The following is an 18247-nucleotide window of genomic DNA, read 5'->3' on the forward strand; positions in this document are numbered from 1 at the left end:
GTCGCCTTGGCTGTCCTAAACTCACTCTGAAGACCAGGCTGGCCTCAATCTTGGAGATCTGCCTGCCTCTGCCTCCCAAGTGCTAGAATTAAACGTGTGCCACTATGCCCAGTTGCCTTATGACTCTACCCTAAGGATTCTGGGATCACAAATCTGGGGGAAGAGGAAACATCAGGGTAATCATTTTGATAGTGACTTTATATCAACTGGTCTGTTTCTAAAGTCTACATCTGGATCGTGTCCCTTGATCCTTCCCTTGTAAGTCCTCATTACCGACTGTGTCTCTATAGCCATACCTAGGCACTTGGTTCAGCTCAAGCTACTGTGCTTTGGTATAATCAGGTGACCCCACCAGAGTCGCTAAGCACGAAACAGAACAGAGTCAACCACAAAGCAGGCTCTGGTAAGCAAGTGCTTTTATTGGGGGAAGATAAATGTATCTGTGTAGGATGGTCACCTTCATTTCTTCCCTTTTTACAACTCTGCCGTTCTAAGGCAGAAAGTGTTTTTGTGTACGTGGGAAGTTGTGTGTATGTGTACAGATGGGGATGCATAAAACGTGAACTGGTGTGGACGGCCTTTAGTTCCAGCACTTTTAGTAGTACCAGGCACAGGCATCTATTTGAACTGGAGGCCAGCATGTCTATATAGGGAGTTCTAGGTCCGCCAAGGCTACACTGAGAGACCCTGTCTCCAAAAAACAAAACCCCAAACAAAAAAACATGACCTGCTCACATAAGCAGGAAAACTTCCTGTTCCTATGTTCTCAAGAATCAGTATCTACCTAGGCTTGCACTAGGAAGATTCCATTCCTCTCCCTCAGAGGTAGGAAATGTGTTTTTAAGCACTGACTGCAAAAGATCAAGAAAGAGTGGGCCTAACAGCCTAGTGTAGCTGATGGATGAGGGGAGGCGGCCCCATACACTTTCATACAAGTGTCTGGTCTAAAGCATCCTCTAGTAGAGGACGCCCTGAAAAACAAGTCAAAGTCAGTTGGTGAGGGGAAAGGGCTACATCCCATCGCTCCTCTTAGGTCTGAGCAACTGGGAGCCCTCACATTAAAGCTCAGCTGCTTCTCAGGCTGAGGTTATTCTAAAGAATACAAAAGGTTCCAGCAAGAAGAATCTGTGTGAGACACAGGCAGGAAGCATAGCTGAGCCACCAGAGACTAGAATAGAAACAGGAAATGGGCCCAGGGACAAGCATGCAGCAATGTGCAGCACAGGCTCCGGAAGGCACCAGGCAGTATCAAGGCTAGAACAGTGTGACTGAAACCAACAGGTAGAGTGGCTCTGCCAGCCAGCAGGCGCTCTAGACAAGGACGGCTTCGTATACATGGTCTACCCTGCTAGGAGCAGATCAGCAGCCACGGCAGAGTGAAGGTGAAGGTGGGATTCCTTTTCAAGGCTGTGGAGAGTACTCTGGCTCAGTTCTAGCTGTGGCTGCATGCAGAGGTAACAGATCATCCCTCTGCTTATCAAAACTGCTACCAGTATTTGTCTCCCCTAGAAAACAAACCAGCAAGTCCACAAGTGCTGTTGGCTCTCTTTTACTATGAAAACAACAAAAGGAAAACAAAAAAGTATCATTAGAATCCTTTAAATATCTCAAAGCTTTAAGCATTCACATCCTTTCCAAAAGATAGCAAAAGACTGGCCGCTGCACTCAGCTAGGTAGCAACACATGGCGCTCACTCCACCAAGGCTTACTGAGGACATGTCTAAACGCGGCAGACACAGTGTGTGCTCACACCAAAAATGAGGACCGAGTCCCACAGAAGACATTTTGGCTTGAACTTGAAGCCACAGTATAAACCTGTTTGGTTTTCTGTAACCTCACACCTTACCCAGGGTGCTGGGATGCTCTTCCCTATACAATCCAACCATTCTGGTTATCAGCTCCTTGTACCTTTAGCCTCTTGGCTGCTGCACCTGGTTCCCGTGTGCTCTCCTCTCCCCACAAGGCCCAGGTCATAAACTGGTCATGTTCATTACCAGATGCCCCTGCTCTGCTCATCTCTGTAATAAATCTTCTCCAATATACCTAGTACTAGTCATGTTTTTTCCTTTCCATTTTTTTCATTCAATATAGATACATATACATGTAACAACAAAGAAAAAGAAGCCATGCAATTGAAATAGATAAGGAGGGTGGCAAATGGGAAGGTGTGAAGGGAAGAAGGGAAAGGAGGAAATGATGTAATTATATTGTCTCAAAGAAGAAAGCACAAGAAGGCCCATTAGACCAGGGATGTGGCCTGAGGAGCTGCCTGCGTTTCCAGGCTCTTCCCATACCACAGTACAATACCTGAGTAGTAGGGCTCTGATTTAACTTAACCTTAACCAGAATGCTTTGTTCCAGACTAGCAGATATGTAATACACTTCAGCCTTGCTCCCGTCCAACATCAGGAGCCGAGGAACCAAACCCTGGCCTATTCTCTGCAGCTCTCTAGATGGCTCCTTAGCCAAGCAATTCCCACAGGTTACCCTGGGGGACAGCTCCTTCCAGTTCACCTTTTATATCTCATCATCTGTGACTTACAAGGTCTGGGAAAACAAAAAAATACAGAGCAGAAAGATAGCTTAGCAGGAGGAAGCCTGCGGGGCGTGAATTAGACCCTTGGGGCCCACTTAGTGGACGCTCCAGAAAGTTGTTCTGACCTCCAAGGAAGCGTGGTATTTGAGAATGTGCACAGGCACATACAGAATAAACAAACAAATGTAACGTTTTAAAGAGTGAAGCGGAAATCACTGCATTGTCCTTCCTTTAGCACAAGCCTAATAAATGTTTCGTGGCGTGTGGTGGCACGTGCCTGTAGTACCAACACTCTGAGGCAGAGGCAGGAGGGTCTGAGGTTTGAGATAAGACTAGGATGGTCGGTGGGGGGTGGGGGTGGGGGGTGCACGCCTTTAATCCCAGCAATCAGGAGGCAGAGGCAGGGGGATCGCTGTGAGTTCAAGGTCTGCCTGGTCTACAAAGCGGAGTCCAGGACAGCCAAGGCTACACAGAGAGAGTCCCTGTCTCGAAAAACAAAACAAAACCATTGGCTGTTCTTCTGGAGGACCTGGGTCTGACTTCCAGCCCCTACACGGTAGTTCACACCCATCCAAGCATACTCTTCTGCCTTCTACAGGTAGCCAGCATACATGTGGTACAAGATGTAAAATACCCACTCAAACAAAAGTACACAATTAAAAAACATGGGATTGGAGAGATGGCTTAGTGGTTAAGAACACTGGCTGTTCTTCCAGAGGACCTGGGTTCAATTCCTAGTACCCACATTGCAGCTCCCACCTGATATAACCCCAGTTCCAGGGGGTCCATGGCACCAGGTATACATGCGGTGCATGTGCATGCAGACAAAATACCCATGCAAAAAAACAAAAAAACAAAACAAAACAAACAAAAAAAACCACAAAACCTAAACAAACAAATTCCAAAAGGGCTAATAGTTACCACATTCTGCAGTAAAATCTTTGCTTTTATATTTAAATTTGACTTTAAGCCGGGCGTGGTGGCCCACGCCTTTAATCCCAGCACTCGGGAGGCAGAGGCAGGTGGATCACTGTGAGTTCGAGGCCAGCCTGGTCTACAAAGGGAGTCTAGGACAGCCAGGGCTACACAGAGAAACCTTGTCTCGAAAAACCAAAATAAATAAATAAATAAATAAATAAATAATAAAATTGACTTTATATATGTGAATATTTTACCTGAATGTATGTGCATCACACACGTGCCTTGTGTTCTCAGGAGGGTGTTGGATCCCCTAGCACAAGCGTTACACTGTGTGGGTCCTGGGAACTTAAGCTGAGTCCTCAGCAAGAGTACCAGCGTTCTTAATCACTGAGCCACCTCTCTAGCCCCATTAAGTGAAATCTAAAGACAGTTACAAATCCAAGAGATAAGTTGGGTGTCATGGTACATGCCTGTGATCCCAGCACTTAGAGAGGCAGAGGAAGGAGCATCGCTGTGAGTCCACAACAGCCAGGTCTACACAGACAAACCCGGTCTTAAAAAACCAAAAACCAAACAGACAAAAAGAAGATAAAACACCTATAGCTAACTTAATAAATAACAAACATCCTGCTCCTCTCTGCACCTCCTCCTGGCACTAGTAATCCCCATTGAAGGATTCAGATCTTCACCGGCAGCCTCTGAAATCAAATCAAGTTCCCAGGCAGGGCACAGTGGCCTCCACAACTAAGCCAGCTTTCTTTTTCTCTCCAATTCCAGCATCTTTCCTCTTTCCTCTTCTGTCTTCTATGTATAAAGCAGGGGAATTTGGGCTGAGGCAGGCGCCTCTCCTGGTCAGCGCCTACATGCAGAGGCACACACCTCTCAGGCCAGGGCCCAGGAGGCAGCAGCGGGATGATGAGGAAGGTTCAGGCTGGCCAGGGCTACCATATGAGACGGAAAACAGGGAGAGGAGACAGGAGTGTTCTTACCGTTCCTTTGTTCATTTCCTTTCCCTGTGTATAAAAGATCCCAATAAAAATGCTTCATGACAAATCCACCTGTCTGTTTTCCTTGATATAAGCTTGATACAGATTATTTTCCCTTCCCCTTTGGATCCAGAAATATACAATCCTGGTCCTGTGCCATCTCCCCACCCCCGTTGGCTGCCTCCACCTGTGACTGCAGGCATTGTTCAGGGCTCCATCTGGCTCCTTCCTCTATACTCTAATCATAGCCTCTGAGGTCTACTTCACTTCAGTCAGGGTTTAACTATTCACTACCATGCAAGACTACTCTCGGCACTACCCAGAATCACCCTTACCTGAGCTTTAGTCTTTGATCTCTGACTGGTAACCGGGCATGTTTCTGGATATCTTACTAAAGCTAATTATGACACAACATAAAAACGACACTTAACTTGGACTGGAAAATGAGTTTACTATTAAACTCTTCTGTTGATGAGATTGTTTTCCCTCCTTCCTTCTCCCCGAAAGATGTAACTAAGCACACCAATGTGTGCCACATACAGCACATTCATTTTCAAGCCTATAAACTTTCCTGCATGTGACTATGCAAATGATAGACCCTGACATCTCTCACCAGAACTAAGCTTAACAGTTTAATCTTACTCCCTTGTTCTCAGACATGAGTCTTTTCAAGCCACAGTGCACACTAATAGTGATATTTTTTTTTTTAAAGTCAAGCAACAGCAACAACTTAAAATGAACATCTTCCGCAGGCCTTAACATCGGACCCAAAGGGTTCAAGCCCTGCAGCCTATGTTCCTCCTCTCTATTACGTCTTGCTCTGGGTGTCCTGTCAAAGCCCTAAACATCTTCCGTGCCCCTGACCATATCCTTAGTAGCCTCTGGTCCAGCTACAGTTCCCCTTTCCAAACTCTCCAATATATATATATACTACATACGCAGCATCTGGAACTCACTATGGAGATCTCCTGCCTGAGCACTGGGATCAAAGATTTTTTTATTTATCTGTCATCTATCCATCCATCTTTCCTCTGTTTTTCAAGACAAGGTTTCTCTGTGTAACAGCCCTGAACTAACAGTTCAGAATCTGTCTACCTCTGACTCTCAGGTGCTAGGATTACAGCTGTGAGCTACACACCTAGCTAGCTTTTATTTTTTGAGATAGGACTTCATAAGTTATTTAGGCAGAAGCCAGGCATGGTGGCGCATGCCTCTAATCCTAGCACTCAGGTGGATCTTTGAGTTTGAGGCCAGCCTGGTCTACAAAGTCGAGGACAGTCAAGGCTACACAGAGAAACCCTGTCTCAACAACAACAACAAAAAACCAAAAACCAAACAAAAAGAAAAAAGAAAAAAAAAGTTGTTTAGACAGGCCTTGAACTTAAAACCCTTCCTCAGCCTCTCAGAAGCTGCGATGACTTTACACGCAGCCTGTCATGCCAGCCACCGACTTCCGCACTGACAGCCCTCACCCTAAGGCACTCCAGGCAACTCTTCTTCACAGAAAGCTTTCTTGAAGGGAACCAGATTGGACTAATAAGCCAAAGATTCCAAGACAAGTCACCCTCATCCAATCTTTCGTAACTATTTGTATTTTACCATAACTCTAGTAAAATATGTACCAGGTTTTAATCCAGAAACAGGAAACTTACCTACAAAAAAATATCAGAAAGTAGAGAGCTAGAGAGCTGGCCAGTAGAAGAGCACTTGCTGTCCTCGGAAGAGATCAGAGTCACTTGCCTGCGCCCACACGGCTCACCAAAAAGACCTCTAACTTGAGCTCCAGGGGACTCAACAACCTCCTTTGGTCGCTGCAGGTACCAGAGACATATGTGGTGCACATATATACACATATGTAGGCAAACACTCATACACGTTGTTGTTGTTGTTGTTGTTGTTGTTGTGTAAGCAAGCCCTTTTCAATCCTGGGCAGGGTTGCATAAGTCCGCAGTTCCAGCCTTGGACAGGCAGAAGCGATGATGACATCAAGAGCCACCTCTACTATGTAGTGAGTCTTCATTTCTAACACACTCCCCACATACATGTACACATGTCCATCCTTATCCTTCAGAACACAAAGTCGATGTTTTAACATTAAGCCTATAGACAACAGGTAGTCATGAGGTTTTAGAGAAGCAGGCGGTAATGTCTAGGTTTCCTCCCTGTCCCCTGGTAGACTACTAAGGACAAGCTTGGAAGGGGAAGGGGAAGAAAGGAAAACTAGGTAAGACAGTAAGTGAGAGGTAACAGGGACCTAGAAGAGGAAAACCACGGCAATGGGGAAAATATAACAGATTCAGAAGGCTTTTGTTTTCCTTTCTACAAATCTAAGTGTTTTCACTGTATGTACAACATGCAAGGGTGGGCATGCAAACAGCACTGCACAAGTGTGAAGAGAAGAGGTTTAATGCAGAACTGGTTCTCTCCTACTTTCCTCATGTTCTGGCATTGAGTTCAGGTCACACCTGTGCAGTCGTCTGCTGAGCCAACTCTCAGCCCTCAAAATCTTTTTCCTAGGTAGAGGAGAGTTTAGTGACCCATTCACTGTGGCCCTACAAAGAAAAGGACCAGCCGTAAGGCCCAGTGATGAGAGCCCCAGAGCAGAGCAGAGCTCTCCAGGGGGCTATGCAATGCAAGGCCTACCCTAGCCCAGGAAGAAGCCCCGGCTTCAGGACAGCCTGTCTCTTCTCTTCTCATCTGCGGCTGGGGCAAGGGTGGAATCAGGAAGGGGAAGAGGGAGGCAAGAGAGGCTAGAGAGCAGCTTGAGTGTTCCAGAAGGAGCCAGCCACCTTGCTGTTAAAGCTAAGGTCTGTTGTCAGGAGAGCTCACTGGCTCCTCCTGGCTCCATCTCCCCAGCACTGGCATCATGCTTGTAGGGAAGCAGCTTACAGCTCAACTTCCCCAGCCCAAGTCTCTTCTCCGCCCGCCCCTCTGTTGTTCAAAACAGGGCTTCACTGTGGAGCCCTAGCCGTCCTGGAACTCAACTCTATAATAGACTAGGTTGGCCAGAACTCAGAGACCTGTCTACCTCTGCCCCTCACTGGGATTAAAAGTGTGCCACTACCAGTTTGGCTCCCTCCTCGATTTTCAACTCACTTTCTGCCCTCCAAATCCCAAGGGAAATTGTAAGTGAGAAAGCCACCATCACTATCAGAGTTGCCGCTGTGGGTCCTAGATAAGTAAGTATATTTTTCTCTGTTTTAAAGGTCCACCTAGCTCAGCATGTTCAAATGGTGGTATGTCCAGTGGAATCACCAACATCTTCTGGAAAAAATAATGCAACTCTCAAGCAGGGCTCAGTGGGCTGTATTTTCATCAATTTTAACGCATGCTAAAAATGTGGGAGTTAGCTCTATCTAGCCTCCCTCAATGGGGCTTTCAATCCCATAACCATTTTCCATGTCCTATCACTAGCACATTTTCATGTTTGTTTTGTTTTGGTTCGGTTTTTCAAGACAGGGTTTCTCTGTGTAGCCTTAGCTGTTCTAGACTCGCTTTGTAGACCAGGCTGGCCTCAAACTCACAGCGATCTGCCTGCCTCTGCCTCTGCCTCTGCATCCCGAGGGCTGGGATTAAAGGCATGTGCCACCACGCCAGGCCCCACTAGCACTTTTTGAAGACCAAATACAAATTCATACAAATGTCTCTGTCTAAACAAAAGTGTGCATTATTCTGGGAAACCAGACACACTTGGTTAAATAACTACCTTCTTTTTTTCAAAAAAAGATAAGGCCTCCCTAGCTAGCTTCCAAAACATGTACAATCCCACCTAAACCTTCCCAATGCTGAGACTACAATTATATACCAATCACCATGTTTCTTCTGCCTGAGTGTATATACATGCATTATGTGCGTGTACGTGCAGGGGAGGTCAGGAGGAAGGACTGGACTCCTTAGAGCTGCAGTTACAAGCACTTGTGAGCTGCTTGATATGGATGCAGGCTTATCCAAACAGAATCTTTTTAAAGAAGCAATTCCAGCATGTGGTGTCACATGACTTTAATGCCAGCACATACAAGGCAGAGAGTTCCAGGACAGCCAAGGCCACATAGCTAAGACCCTGTCTAAGGGCCGTTTCTCTTCCTCCAAAACACACACCGCGGCATGGCTCCAAGTTAACCAGAGGCCAGCCTTCAGTTTTCACGCCAGGCTCCTGAGATCTTGTCCACAAATGAAGGAAACTAAAGACCTCACCTGTTCTTTACAAGGATCTTGACGTAAAATGGCCACTAACTCACAAGATGGGTAACAAGTCCTAACCTCACTTCCTAAGGCAATGGTCAATAATGACAAGTTAAACTCTCAGATGAGGTATAGACCTGTCATGACTGCCTTGGCCTAGCATTTAAGAACAGCAATCTAGTAATATGACCAAGCCATCCCCACCAGAATAGGCAATGGTATGGACATTTGCTTAATTAAGGGATTATAATTTAATCACAACATTTCTCCTTCCTTTTTCCTCCCTACACACACAAATACACACACACACACACACACAATCCTACTCTCCTTCAAATTCATGGCCTCTTTTTGTTCTTGTTTTGTTTTGTTTTGAGACAGGGTTTCTCTGTGTAGCCTTGGCTGTCCTGGACTCACTTTGTAGACCAGGCTGGCCTCAAACTCACAGTGATCTGCCTGCCTCTGCCTCCTGAGTGCTGGGATTAAAGGTGTGTGCTACCACTGCCTGGCTCATGACCTCTTTTTTCACTAATTGTTTACTATGGACATTTTTATGTTCATTTTTTCAATAATTGGGAACCTATATCATATGCCAGGCACTATGATGATAATATGCAAGAGTCATCAAGCCAGCCTAAAGTAAGCACATGTTAAATAAATTATCATAAGCCAGGTATGATGGCTCCTGGCTCTAATCCAAATATTTGGGAACCTGGGCTACCTAGTGAGTTCCAGGCTGGTCTAAAACCAAAGACAAGTATAAAATAACCTTGAGCTAGGCCAGCCCAAGCCTTTAATCCTAGCACTTAGAAAGCAGAGGCAGGTGAATTTGAGTTTGAATTCAGCCTGGCCTACAGAGAAAGTTCCAAGACAGCCAGGACTACACAGAGAAACCCTGTGTAGATGTTAAGAGAACTGGCTGCTCTTCCAGGGGACCTGGGTTCATTTCCCAGCACCCATGTGGCAGCTAACAACTGTCTGTAACTCCTGTTCCAGGAATTCCGACACCTCACACAGACATACGTGCAAGCAAAATACCAATGTACATAAAATAAAAAATAAATTTAAAAAGAGAAAAATAGAGAGAGAGAGAGAAAGATGAAAATAGCCTGCTTGTTTCCATGACTTTACTCTAATACATCTTCATAGTAAATAATTACTGGTCTTAGATTCATGTCATAGGTGCAGGAAGCACAGTGGCCAAAAACAAGTGGCCAATGCTCTAGGAGACTATTTAAGTAAGTGGGATTTACTGTCCTGGCACACACACAGAGAAACTTTGTCTCAAAACACAAAACAAAACAAAACAAAACGCTATGGACTAGGGTCAAACAAGAGGAGCTGAGAAGACTGAGAAACACGAGTGTGTGCAAAGGTCTGAAAACTTGTTTCTCACTCTCTATCCTCTTTCTTTACTTCCTCTCTGGGGTAGCCCCTCCTCCTTTTCCTTCTCCTCCCATGCTCATTTAATAAATTCCATATAACATAAAAAAAAAAAAAAAAAAAAAAAAAAAAAAAAAAAAAACAACAACAACCCTAAGTTCTCATGAGGCCTCAGAGACAGATGAAAGACACAGGAAACAAAGCAGAGGGTCTCGAAGTCCTGGCCATGGTCTATCTAGAGAGCTGAATGTCCTGCAAGGAGCTTGATGAAAGAAAGAAAGGGGGGAGAGCAAGCCCTCCTTCAGACCTACAATTATAAAGATTTTGTTGATGAGGGGCCACAACAATCCGTGCTTTGGTTGCCTATATTTATTTTATACTAACAGTTTTAGACTTTATGTTAAATTTAATAAAAAATTAACTCATGGGCTACAGAGATAGCTCAGTACTAATTGCCCAGACCCAGGTTCAATTCCCATCACCTACATAATGGCTCAAAACTGCCTGTAACATAAGTTGCAGGGGATCTAATGCCTTATTAAAACATCTACAGGAACTTTGTGCACATGATGCAAGACATACATGCAGGCAAAACACACACATACATAAAAAAAGAAAAATTAGCTCATTAAAATGCTGGGTTAAAATATTCAATGTTACAGCACCTAGATAATTTGATATTATCTGAGCAAAACTTCTTTAAAAGAAAAAGAAGCGAGTTGGGAGGCAGAGGCAGGTGGATCGCTTGTCTGAGGCCAGCCTGGTTTTCAAAGTGAGTCTAGGACAGTCAAGGCTACACTGAGAAACTCTGTCTCGAAAAAACAAAAACAAAGAAATATCACAAACCCAGAGCCACACAAGGAAGGTTAGTGAGTGAAGAGGACAAGACAAAACTGAAGGACTGTCCAATCAGCAGCCACCCCAGCACCTGCTGCTGGGCCACGCCCTGGTTTACTGAAGGACACAACAGGTTAGAACTGTGTCAACTTGACCTGGGAATGGGGGGTCTCTGAGAAAATGCATCCCTCAGGCGGCTCGCAGGAAAGTTGAGGACCTTAAATGATGAGGGTCCAGGTCACCACGGGTGCTGCCCCTGGGCAGGTGTCCTGAGTTGTGTAAAAAGCAGTGTTCCCCATGGCCACTGCTTCACCTCCTGCCTTGAGCTCCTGCCCTGGTCTTCTCTTCAAGATGGACTACAGACTACAGTGCGACAGGAACCCTTTCCTCTTCAAGTTGCTTCTGTCTGTGGTGCTCATCACAGAGGCTGAACTAAGACAAGTGGCAGACTTACACTTCCTTTAATAAGTGGCTAATGAAGAAAAAAGTCTTATAGAAACTCTGGCTTTTGACTTCTTCAGATATGAGTGTTTCCTAGCCTCAACAGCCTCACCAAGAATAGCTTTGGCAAGTCTTGATCCAAGAAGCAGAATAAAAATAAAAATAAAGCTGGGTGTGCTGGTATACGCCTTTAATCCCAGCACTCAGGAGGCAGAGGCAGGTAGATCGGTTTTGAGTTCAAGGCCAGCCTGGTCTATAAAGGGAATCCAAGACAGCCAAAGCTACAGAGAGAAACTTGAAAAACAAAACAAAACAAAAACAAACAAAAACAAAAAAAATAAACAAAAAACCTCCACAAAACTAACAGCGAGGTATGGTGACACACAATCTCAGCAACCGGAGAGACGGGTGTGGGTGTGAGGGTGTGTGGGTGGCGGGGGAGAGCGCAGAGGCAGGAGAACTGCCATGAGGATATCCACAAGTTTTTGACCAGCTCGCCTATGGGTGGAGCTTCTACTACAGAGCAAATGAGCTCTTTGGCAGGTTCCACAGCAGAAGCCTAAATCTGCTAACAGTGCTTGCTACCCTCTGTATTCCTGGAAGGCTAACCTCCATTCATTGACTGGGTTTTAGGTTCCCAGTCCTTAGAAGACACATTAGCGCTTGCTTATAACCCCTCTCAGGGAAGTACCAAATAATTTTCAAACAAAAGGGCATCGGATGATGCTAACCTGAACTACACAGAGAAACCTTCTAACTAACCAATCACCAGAATCAAGAAACCTTTTGATGGTCAGCAACTTACAACACTGACAGAAATCCATCGTTCTGGTATCTTGTCCTAACAGCACACCACCCCAGATTTAGCCACACACCGTAGATGAGAGAGTATTCACACTGAGGGGAGTGAGGAGGCTCCGTGAGTAAAAAGCATTTGGTGAGGAATGATCCCTTGAACCCATATACAGGTGGAAGGAAGGAAATTAAAAATCAGTTCCACAGGTTGTCCTCTGACCTGCACATGTGCACTGGAGCACATGGATGCACAGACATGTTGATAAATTAAAATTTAAATAAAAACTTTTAAGGGAATGAAGTTCATTGCAATTAGAAAAGGATTCATAGACAATAACGAGAAGGGTTAAAAGTAATAACTTTTGTTGATAGTCCAGTGGTTTTGTTGTTGTTGGGTTTTGTTGTTTTATTTTGATGAGACAGTTTCACTGTGCAGCCCAGACTGGACTAGTCCTTTTGTAGACCAGGCTGGCCTAGAACCACTAGAAAAAGTGACTGCTTTACTCAGCTTCCTCAGTTGAGAAAGGCAGTCTCAGAAATCTCACCCTAATAGCAGCTCCCTTGTGGCTTCAGTCTCTGCAGCCCTCCCCCACTAAGGCTCGGGTAAGCCATGTAAAGCTTCGTGATAGAGAAGAGTAATGGACTGTGGGATTAAAACTCCCCTTTGGTTGGTTGGTTGGTTTTTCGAGACAGGGTTTCTCCGTGTAGCCTTGACTGTCCTGGACACACATTGTAGACCAGGCTGGGCTCAAACTCACAGAGATCCACCTGCCTTTTACACTATGATGGAAAACAGGGCTTCTAACATCTATATTCTCTCTGTTCCTTATATTAATTACTTCACACATAAGAGGCCCAAGATTTTCAGAAAACAAAGGTTTTAAGTGATGGCACAGTCAGGTGGGCTTGAGGCCAAGCAGGCTTACTACACAGTGATATCCTATCACAAACAAAAAAACCAAAAGAACAAGCACTGGGCATGGGGTGCACATGTGTACCTAGCTGCTCTGAAGAACCAGGGAACTAGGAAGCTTCCGTTCATAGGGACAGCAAAGCTAATCTGGGAAACTAGAGACTCTGTCTCAAAAAACAACCAATCAACCCTACACACAGATCATAAGCCTATCCTTAAAGAGGCAGACAGAATTTTGAACAGCTTAGATCAAGGCCACCAAAACACCCAAAACCCGGACTTAGTTTATTCCTCTCTGTCCCATCACGCTTTTCTAGATGTCAGAAATACTCACAGGCAAGCTGGACGGTCTTGCCTGAAGACTCAAGTTCATGTCTTCTTGCCCTCCTTTACTGGAGGTCATTGAGGGAGCTGAGGATGCCTGAGACCCAAATGAATCTTGAGAAAGCTCCTATAAGGAAAACCCAAAATGCTATGAGGGCCTGCTCCAAATGGTGGCGCACACCTTTCATCTCAGCACTTGGGAGGCGGAGGCAGAGGCAGATGCTGTGAGTTCTGCAACAGCCAGGGTGACACAGAAACCCTGCCTCAAAACAACAAGACCAACCACTGACCAGGCTACTCCTGGAGAGGTGGATGAGCCTCTGTTGTTGTAGAGGACCCAGGTTCGGTTCCCAGCATCTACATGAAGGCTCACAGCTCACAGCTCACAAATGTCTGTGTCTTGTTACAGAGCCTCTACCACCCTCTCCTGGCCTCTATAGGCACCAGGTGCACACAAAGCACGTAGGCATACATACAGGCAAAACATCCACACACAGAAGAATTAGAGACCAGCCATGCTTACTTGAGGGTGGAAAAACTGTGATGTAACACTTTCTTACACAGGGAGTTGTGTGCGAGAAGCACAACTGCATGTATTATTTGACAAGATGAAAACTTAAAACAATGGCTCTTCATAATGTCAAGAGTGAGCCTGTCCCAGCACTAAACAGGCTGAGACAGAAGGACAGCAGGTTCAAGGCCAGTCTGGGCAACATAGCGAGGCATTGTGTCTCCTCTTCCCCCCTCCATTATTCGAGACAGAGTTTCTCTGTGTAGCCTTAGCTATCCTGGACTCACTTTGTAAACCAGGCTGGCCTCGAACTCACAGCAATCCACCTGCTTCTGCTTCCCTGAGTACTGGGATTACGGGAGTGCACCACCTGCCCTACCTGCTGAGCACAGGTAAGGCAGGAGGCAGGGCATCTTACCTGTGGTGGAGGGAAGCGCTGCTGGGAATAGGCAGTTTGCTGGGGCTGCTGAGGCTGGGGCTGGGGATACGCAGCCTGCTGGGAGAGCGTCGAGGATGCTGGCTGCTGAGGTTGCTGCTGCTGGTAGGGAGACTGTGCCTGTGGTTGTGAGTAGGGGGGCTGGCTCTGGGGGTGCTGTTGTGTAGTGGACTGCTGGGAGGGATATGGAGTTGGGGACTGCTGATGTGGAGGCTGGGACGGCTGCTGAGAGTAAGGAGGCTGAGCGGACTGAAGCTGTGGCTGCTGGGTCTGCGGCTGCTGCTGATACGAAGGCTGGGCATGAGGGGTCTGGGATGGAGGCTGCTGGGAATAAGGTGGCTGCTGCTGCTGGGGATGAGGACTTTGCTGGTTGTAGTATGGAGTCTGGCCCTGCTGACCATACCCACTGGGGCCTTGTTGTCCATATGGTGGAATCTGTAAGGAAAGACAAGACACTTTTAGGACTGACTCAGGTGCGACGGGTATGGAAGGTAAAGCCAGGCCACAAGACGTGCAATGCTTCGGCGTTCTTCTACCACCCTTCTAGGAGCTGAGCCATACAGAATGGCACTCACACTGAAAACTGGTGTTACTTATTTGGGCTCAAGAACAGTTCTCTTCCCCAGTGAGCCTACATTGGCTTTAGTCCGGATTTCGTCCTAACCATAATGAGGAGGCACTAGGAACCTGGCTCAAACGACTGAAGGCCTAGTGTTTAGTAATCTGGACAGCGGTCTAATCACTAATTACCCTGGTTCTCTTTCGTTTAGTCTTCATTTTTAAAATATTCGGGGGCCATATAGCTCACTTTGTGTGTTGGTCTAACAGGCACATACATACACCAGGCAGGAAGATCAGAAGGTCAGTCATTCTGGGATGTACTAGAGTTAGAGGCCAGCCTGTAGGGTGAGATTCTACCTCAAAAAATTAAAGAAAATAGACAAGGAAAAAAATTTCCATGTCGTCTCTTAGTTTTCTCATAGAAGAAAGACAGCAGGGCAGTGGTGGTACACACCTTTAACCCCAGCATTTAGGAGGTGGAGGCAGAAGATCTCTGAGTTTGAGGACAGGATGCTCTACAACAGCCAGGGCTACAGAGAGAAACTTGTCTTAAAAAAAAAGAAAAAGAAAAAGAAAAAGAAAGAGTATACATTTCATTTTCTACTTTTACTTTGTTTTTTGTTTTTGTTTTTCGAGACAGGGTTTCTCTGTGTAGCCCTGGCTGTACTGGTCTCACTCTGTAGACCAGGCTGGCCTCGAACTCAGCGATCCGCCTGCCTCTGCCTCCCGAGTGCTGGGATTAAAGGCGTGTGCCACCATGCTCAGCTTCATTTTCTACATTTTAAAGCCATTCTTGGCTCTAAAGTTTTTGCAATAATTTCAGTTTTTACACACTACTCTTTATCCTTTTTGGTATGTTACTCAGACATAAATGGCAGAAAAGTTGCCAATATAAAAACAACAATGTGCTTTGCTGTGAGACCTGGCATCTTGCTCTAACCCCCAAGTAAATCATAGTGATATAATTTTTTAAAAGATGACAGTACAGCAGCTGGGGGTAGAGCTCAGTAGCAGAGTCTAATCTAGTATGCTTGAGGCCTTGGGTTTGACTCTCAGCACTGAAAAACAAGGCCAAACTCTCCTCAGAAGAACAACAGGATGGGTCGTCAGTTCGTCTGCTAGCATCTCTGCTGCGCACTACAGTTAGTTCCCTTGCCTCTCGCTCGCAGTCCTCCTTCCACCCTCTTTGACCCAGGCAGCTGTCTTAAAGGCTGGAGAACGGTGAGGGCCTCTGCACCCAGGAAGCAAGCGGCCCACAGTGTTTCTACTGCAGTAGCAGTAAACAAGTGCCCAGCCATGGCCCTTCCCAGGGCAGAGCAGCCACAGGCTGAGCCATAGACTGGGTTCAAATCCCAAGATATGTTAGGACATACAGACAGACATGGAACACACACAGAATGGTGCGCACCATCTTGCCCTTATTCGCAGTTGAGCCAGGCAGCCCGTGCACATTCTAATCCCGTATGACACACACCAATCGTGGACAGCAAAGAGGGTCACAAGGCAGTCAGTCAAATACCTGCTGTGCATAAGAGAGGCCGCCCATGGCGCTCTGAGCCCGGCCCTGCATGGCCATTGGGTACCGCTGTGGAGTCTGGGACCCATATGGCTGCCCTGGGTACCCATGTCCTTGTTGCGGTCCTGAAGGAGGTCCCTGCTGTTGCGAGTATGGGTTAGTCCCACCATACGGCTGAGGTCTCATCTTTCCCATCTGATCCATTGGACTGGATGACTAAAAAATAAAGAACACTTTCATTAACCTCAAGCTTTGAGGGCCTCTGGCCAAAATGAACATACACAGTTCTTTTAAAGTCCACATGCCACATAAGAAACCAGCTATTATGAAAAACTAATGGGACAGGTCCAGTAACCCTACAGTGGTTGTTTAACCCTTTTCAGAACTTAGATTGTCATAAATAAAATGCCATGTGAATGCATTTGGAAGCTAAGAATTACTTTCTACGCATGGTGCTACTGGAGATCCAAGGGAAAGGCCAGGTGTAGAGCAGTCAACATACGCATGGCAGGGATAGAAGTCAGAGCAAAGAACCTTCTCCTTGGTTGCACAGGACAGTGTCAACCCCCATCCATTACTGTAACCTTGTTCAGCACTAAAACCCATTATTTCAAGGCTCCAAACACTGAGACACATAAGCATCTTAGAGAACTAAGGGGGAGGCGGCCCTAATCCCATAGTCCATTAATGGGGACTTTTTCTTTGCATGTTTGTAGCGCTGGGGTCCAAAGTGGTTCAATTTGTGCTTTCTTCAAATGAGCAACAGGCTACGTAACAGATGCTGAGAGAAGAGTAATGAACTTGGAGCCTTGGATATTTCAAGCGAAGGGTCCATTTCATTTAAAATTAAGGAAGTTAGTCAGGCAGTGGTGGTGCACATCTTTAATGCCAGCTAACTGATTCTGCTCAGGAGGCAGAAGCAGGCAGAGCTGAGTTCCAGGCCAGCTAGGACTACACTGAGAAACCTGTCTCTAAAAACAAAACAAAACTAACGAATTTGAAAATTAAAAAAAGGACAGGACCTTTTCTCTTCAAAGAACAAGATATAGGGCTGGAGAAATGTTCACCATCACCAGTTAATGGCATTTCCTGCTCTTTAAGAGTCTGGTCCCAACCAAGAAGAGACTTGATACCCTATGAGCATATAGAGGGGGAGGAAGTCCCCCTCAGTCACAGTCGTAGGGGAGGGGAGTAAGGGGAAAATGGAAGGGAGGAAGGAATGGGAGGATCCAAAGGAGGGGATAACCGTTGAGATGTAATATGAATAAATTAATAAAATAAAAGAGTCTGGTCCCCAACACTGGGTGGCTCCAGGGGATCCCAGTGACCTCCTCTTCTGGTCTCAGCAGGCACACATGTCAACACATACCAGCACACAGGAAGATAGGCGGGGGAGTGCCATGTACTCACACAAACACAGAGTCACAAATAGAAAAACTCTTTAGATAAACAAGTAACAGACACAGGCTGCTGTGGTGGCACACATGCCTGTAATTGCAGCATGTCGGTGGTAACAGCAGGATGATCCGAGTTCAAGCTCAGGCTAAACTGTAAAGTGAGTTTGAGACCAGTCTGGGTTAAAAGAGACAGTAGCTCTAGATGCCAAAAAGAACAAAGCACATCACCAACTTAAGTTCAAGAGCTCAAAGCACAGGCACCAGTCTACAGAGTTTTCTAGCTGGGTGTGGCTCAAACTCAGAAGGCTGAAGCCAGATGACTGCTGTGCGGTTAGTGACCCCCAGCTACAAAAGAAGTTTCAGGCCAATATGAGCTGGAATGATACCCTGTCTGTAAACAAACAAACACTTAAAAATCCACATGCCTAGACGGGCGTGGTGGTGCACACCTTTAATCCCAGGGCTCTGGAGGCAGAGGCAGGTGGAGCTCTGTGAATTTAAGGCCAGC

General features: G+C 46.0%; 1 protein-coding gene across 3 annotated transcripts in view; it reads right to left on the reverse strand.

Moving 5' to 3' along the window:
- The window catches only part of ARID1A (AT-rich interaction domain 1A), a 75927-nt gene that overhangs the window by 29855 nt on the left and 27825 nt on the right, over positions 1-18247 (reverse strand). For all 3 annotated transcript variants that reach the window (XM_084785242.1, XM_084785240.1, XM_084785241.1), the window contains exons 2-4: positions 16346-16558; positions 14248-14700; positions 13329-13445 (exon numbers count right to left, since the gene is read on the reverse strand). In XM_084785242.1, the coding sequence (XP_084641368.1) occupies positions 13329-13445; positions 14248-14700; positions 16346-16558 (783 nt within the window). The remainder of the gene's footprint in view (positions 1-13328; positions 13446-14247; positions 14701-16345; positions 16559-18247) is intronic.

The sequence above is a fragment of the Acomys minous genome, assembly GCF_964271855.1.
Source record: "Acomys minous genome assembly, chromosome: 6".
In the NCBI taxonomy this organism is placed as follows: Eukaryota; Metazoa; Chordata; class Mammalia; order Rodentia; family Muridae; genus Acomys; species Acomys minous.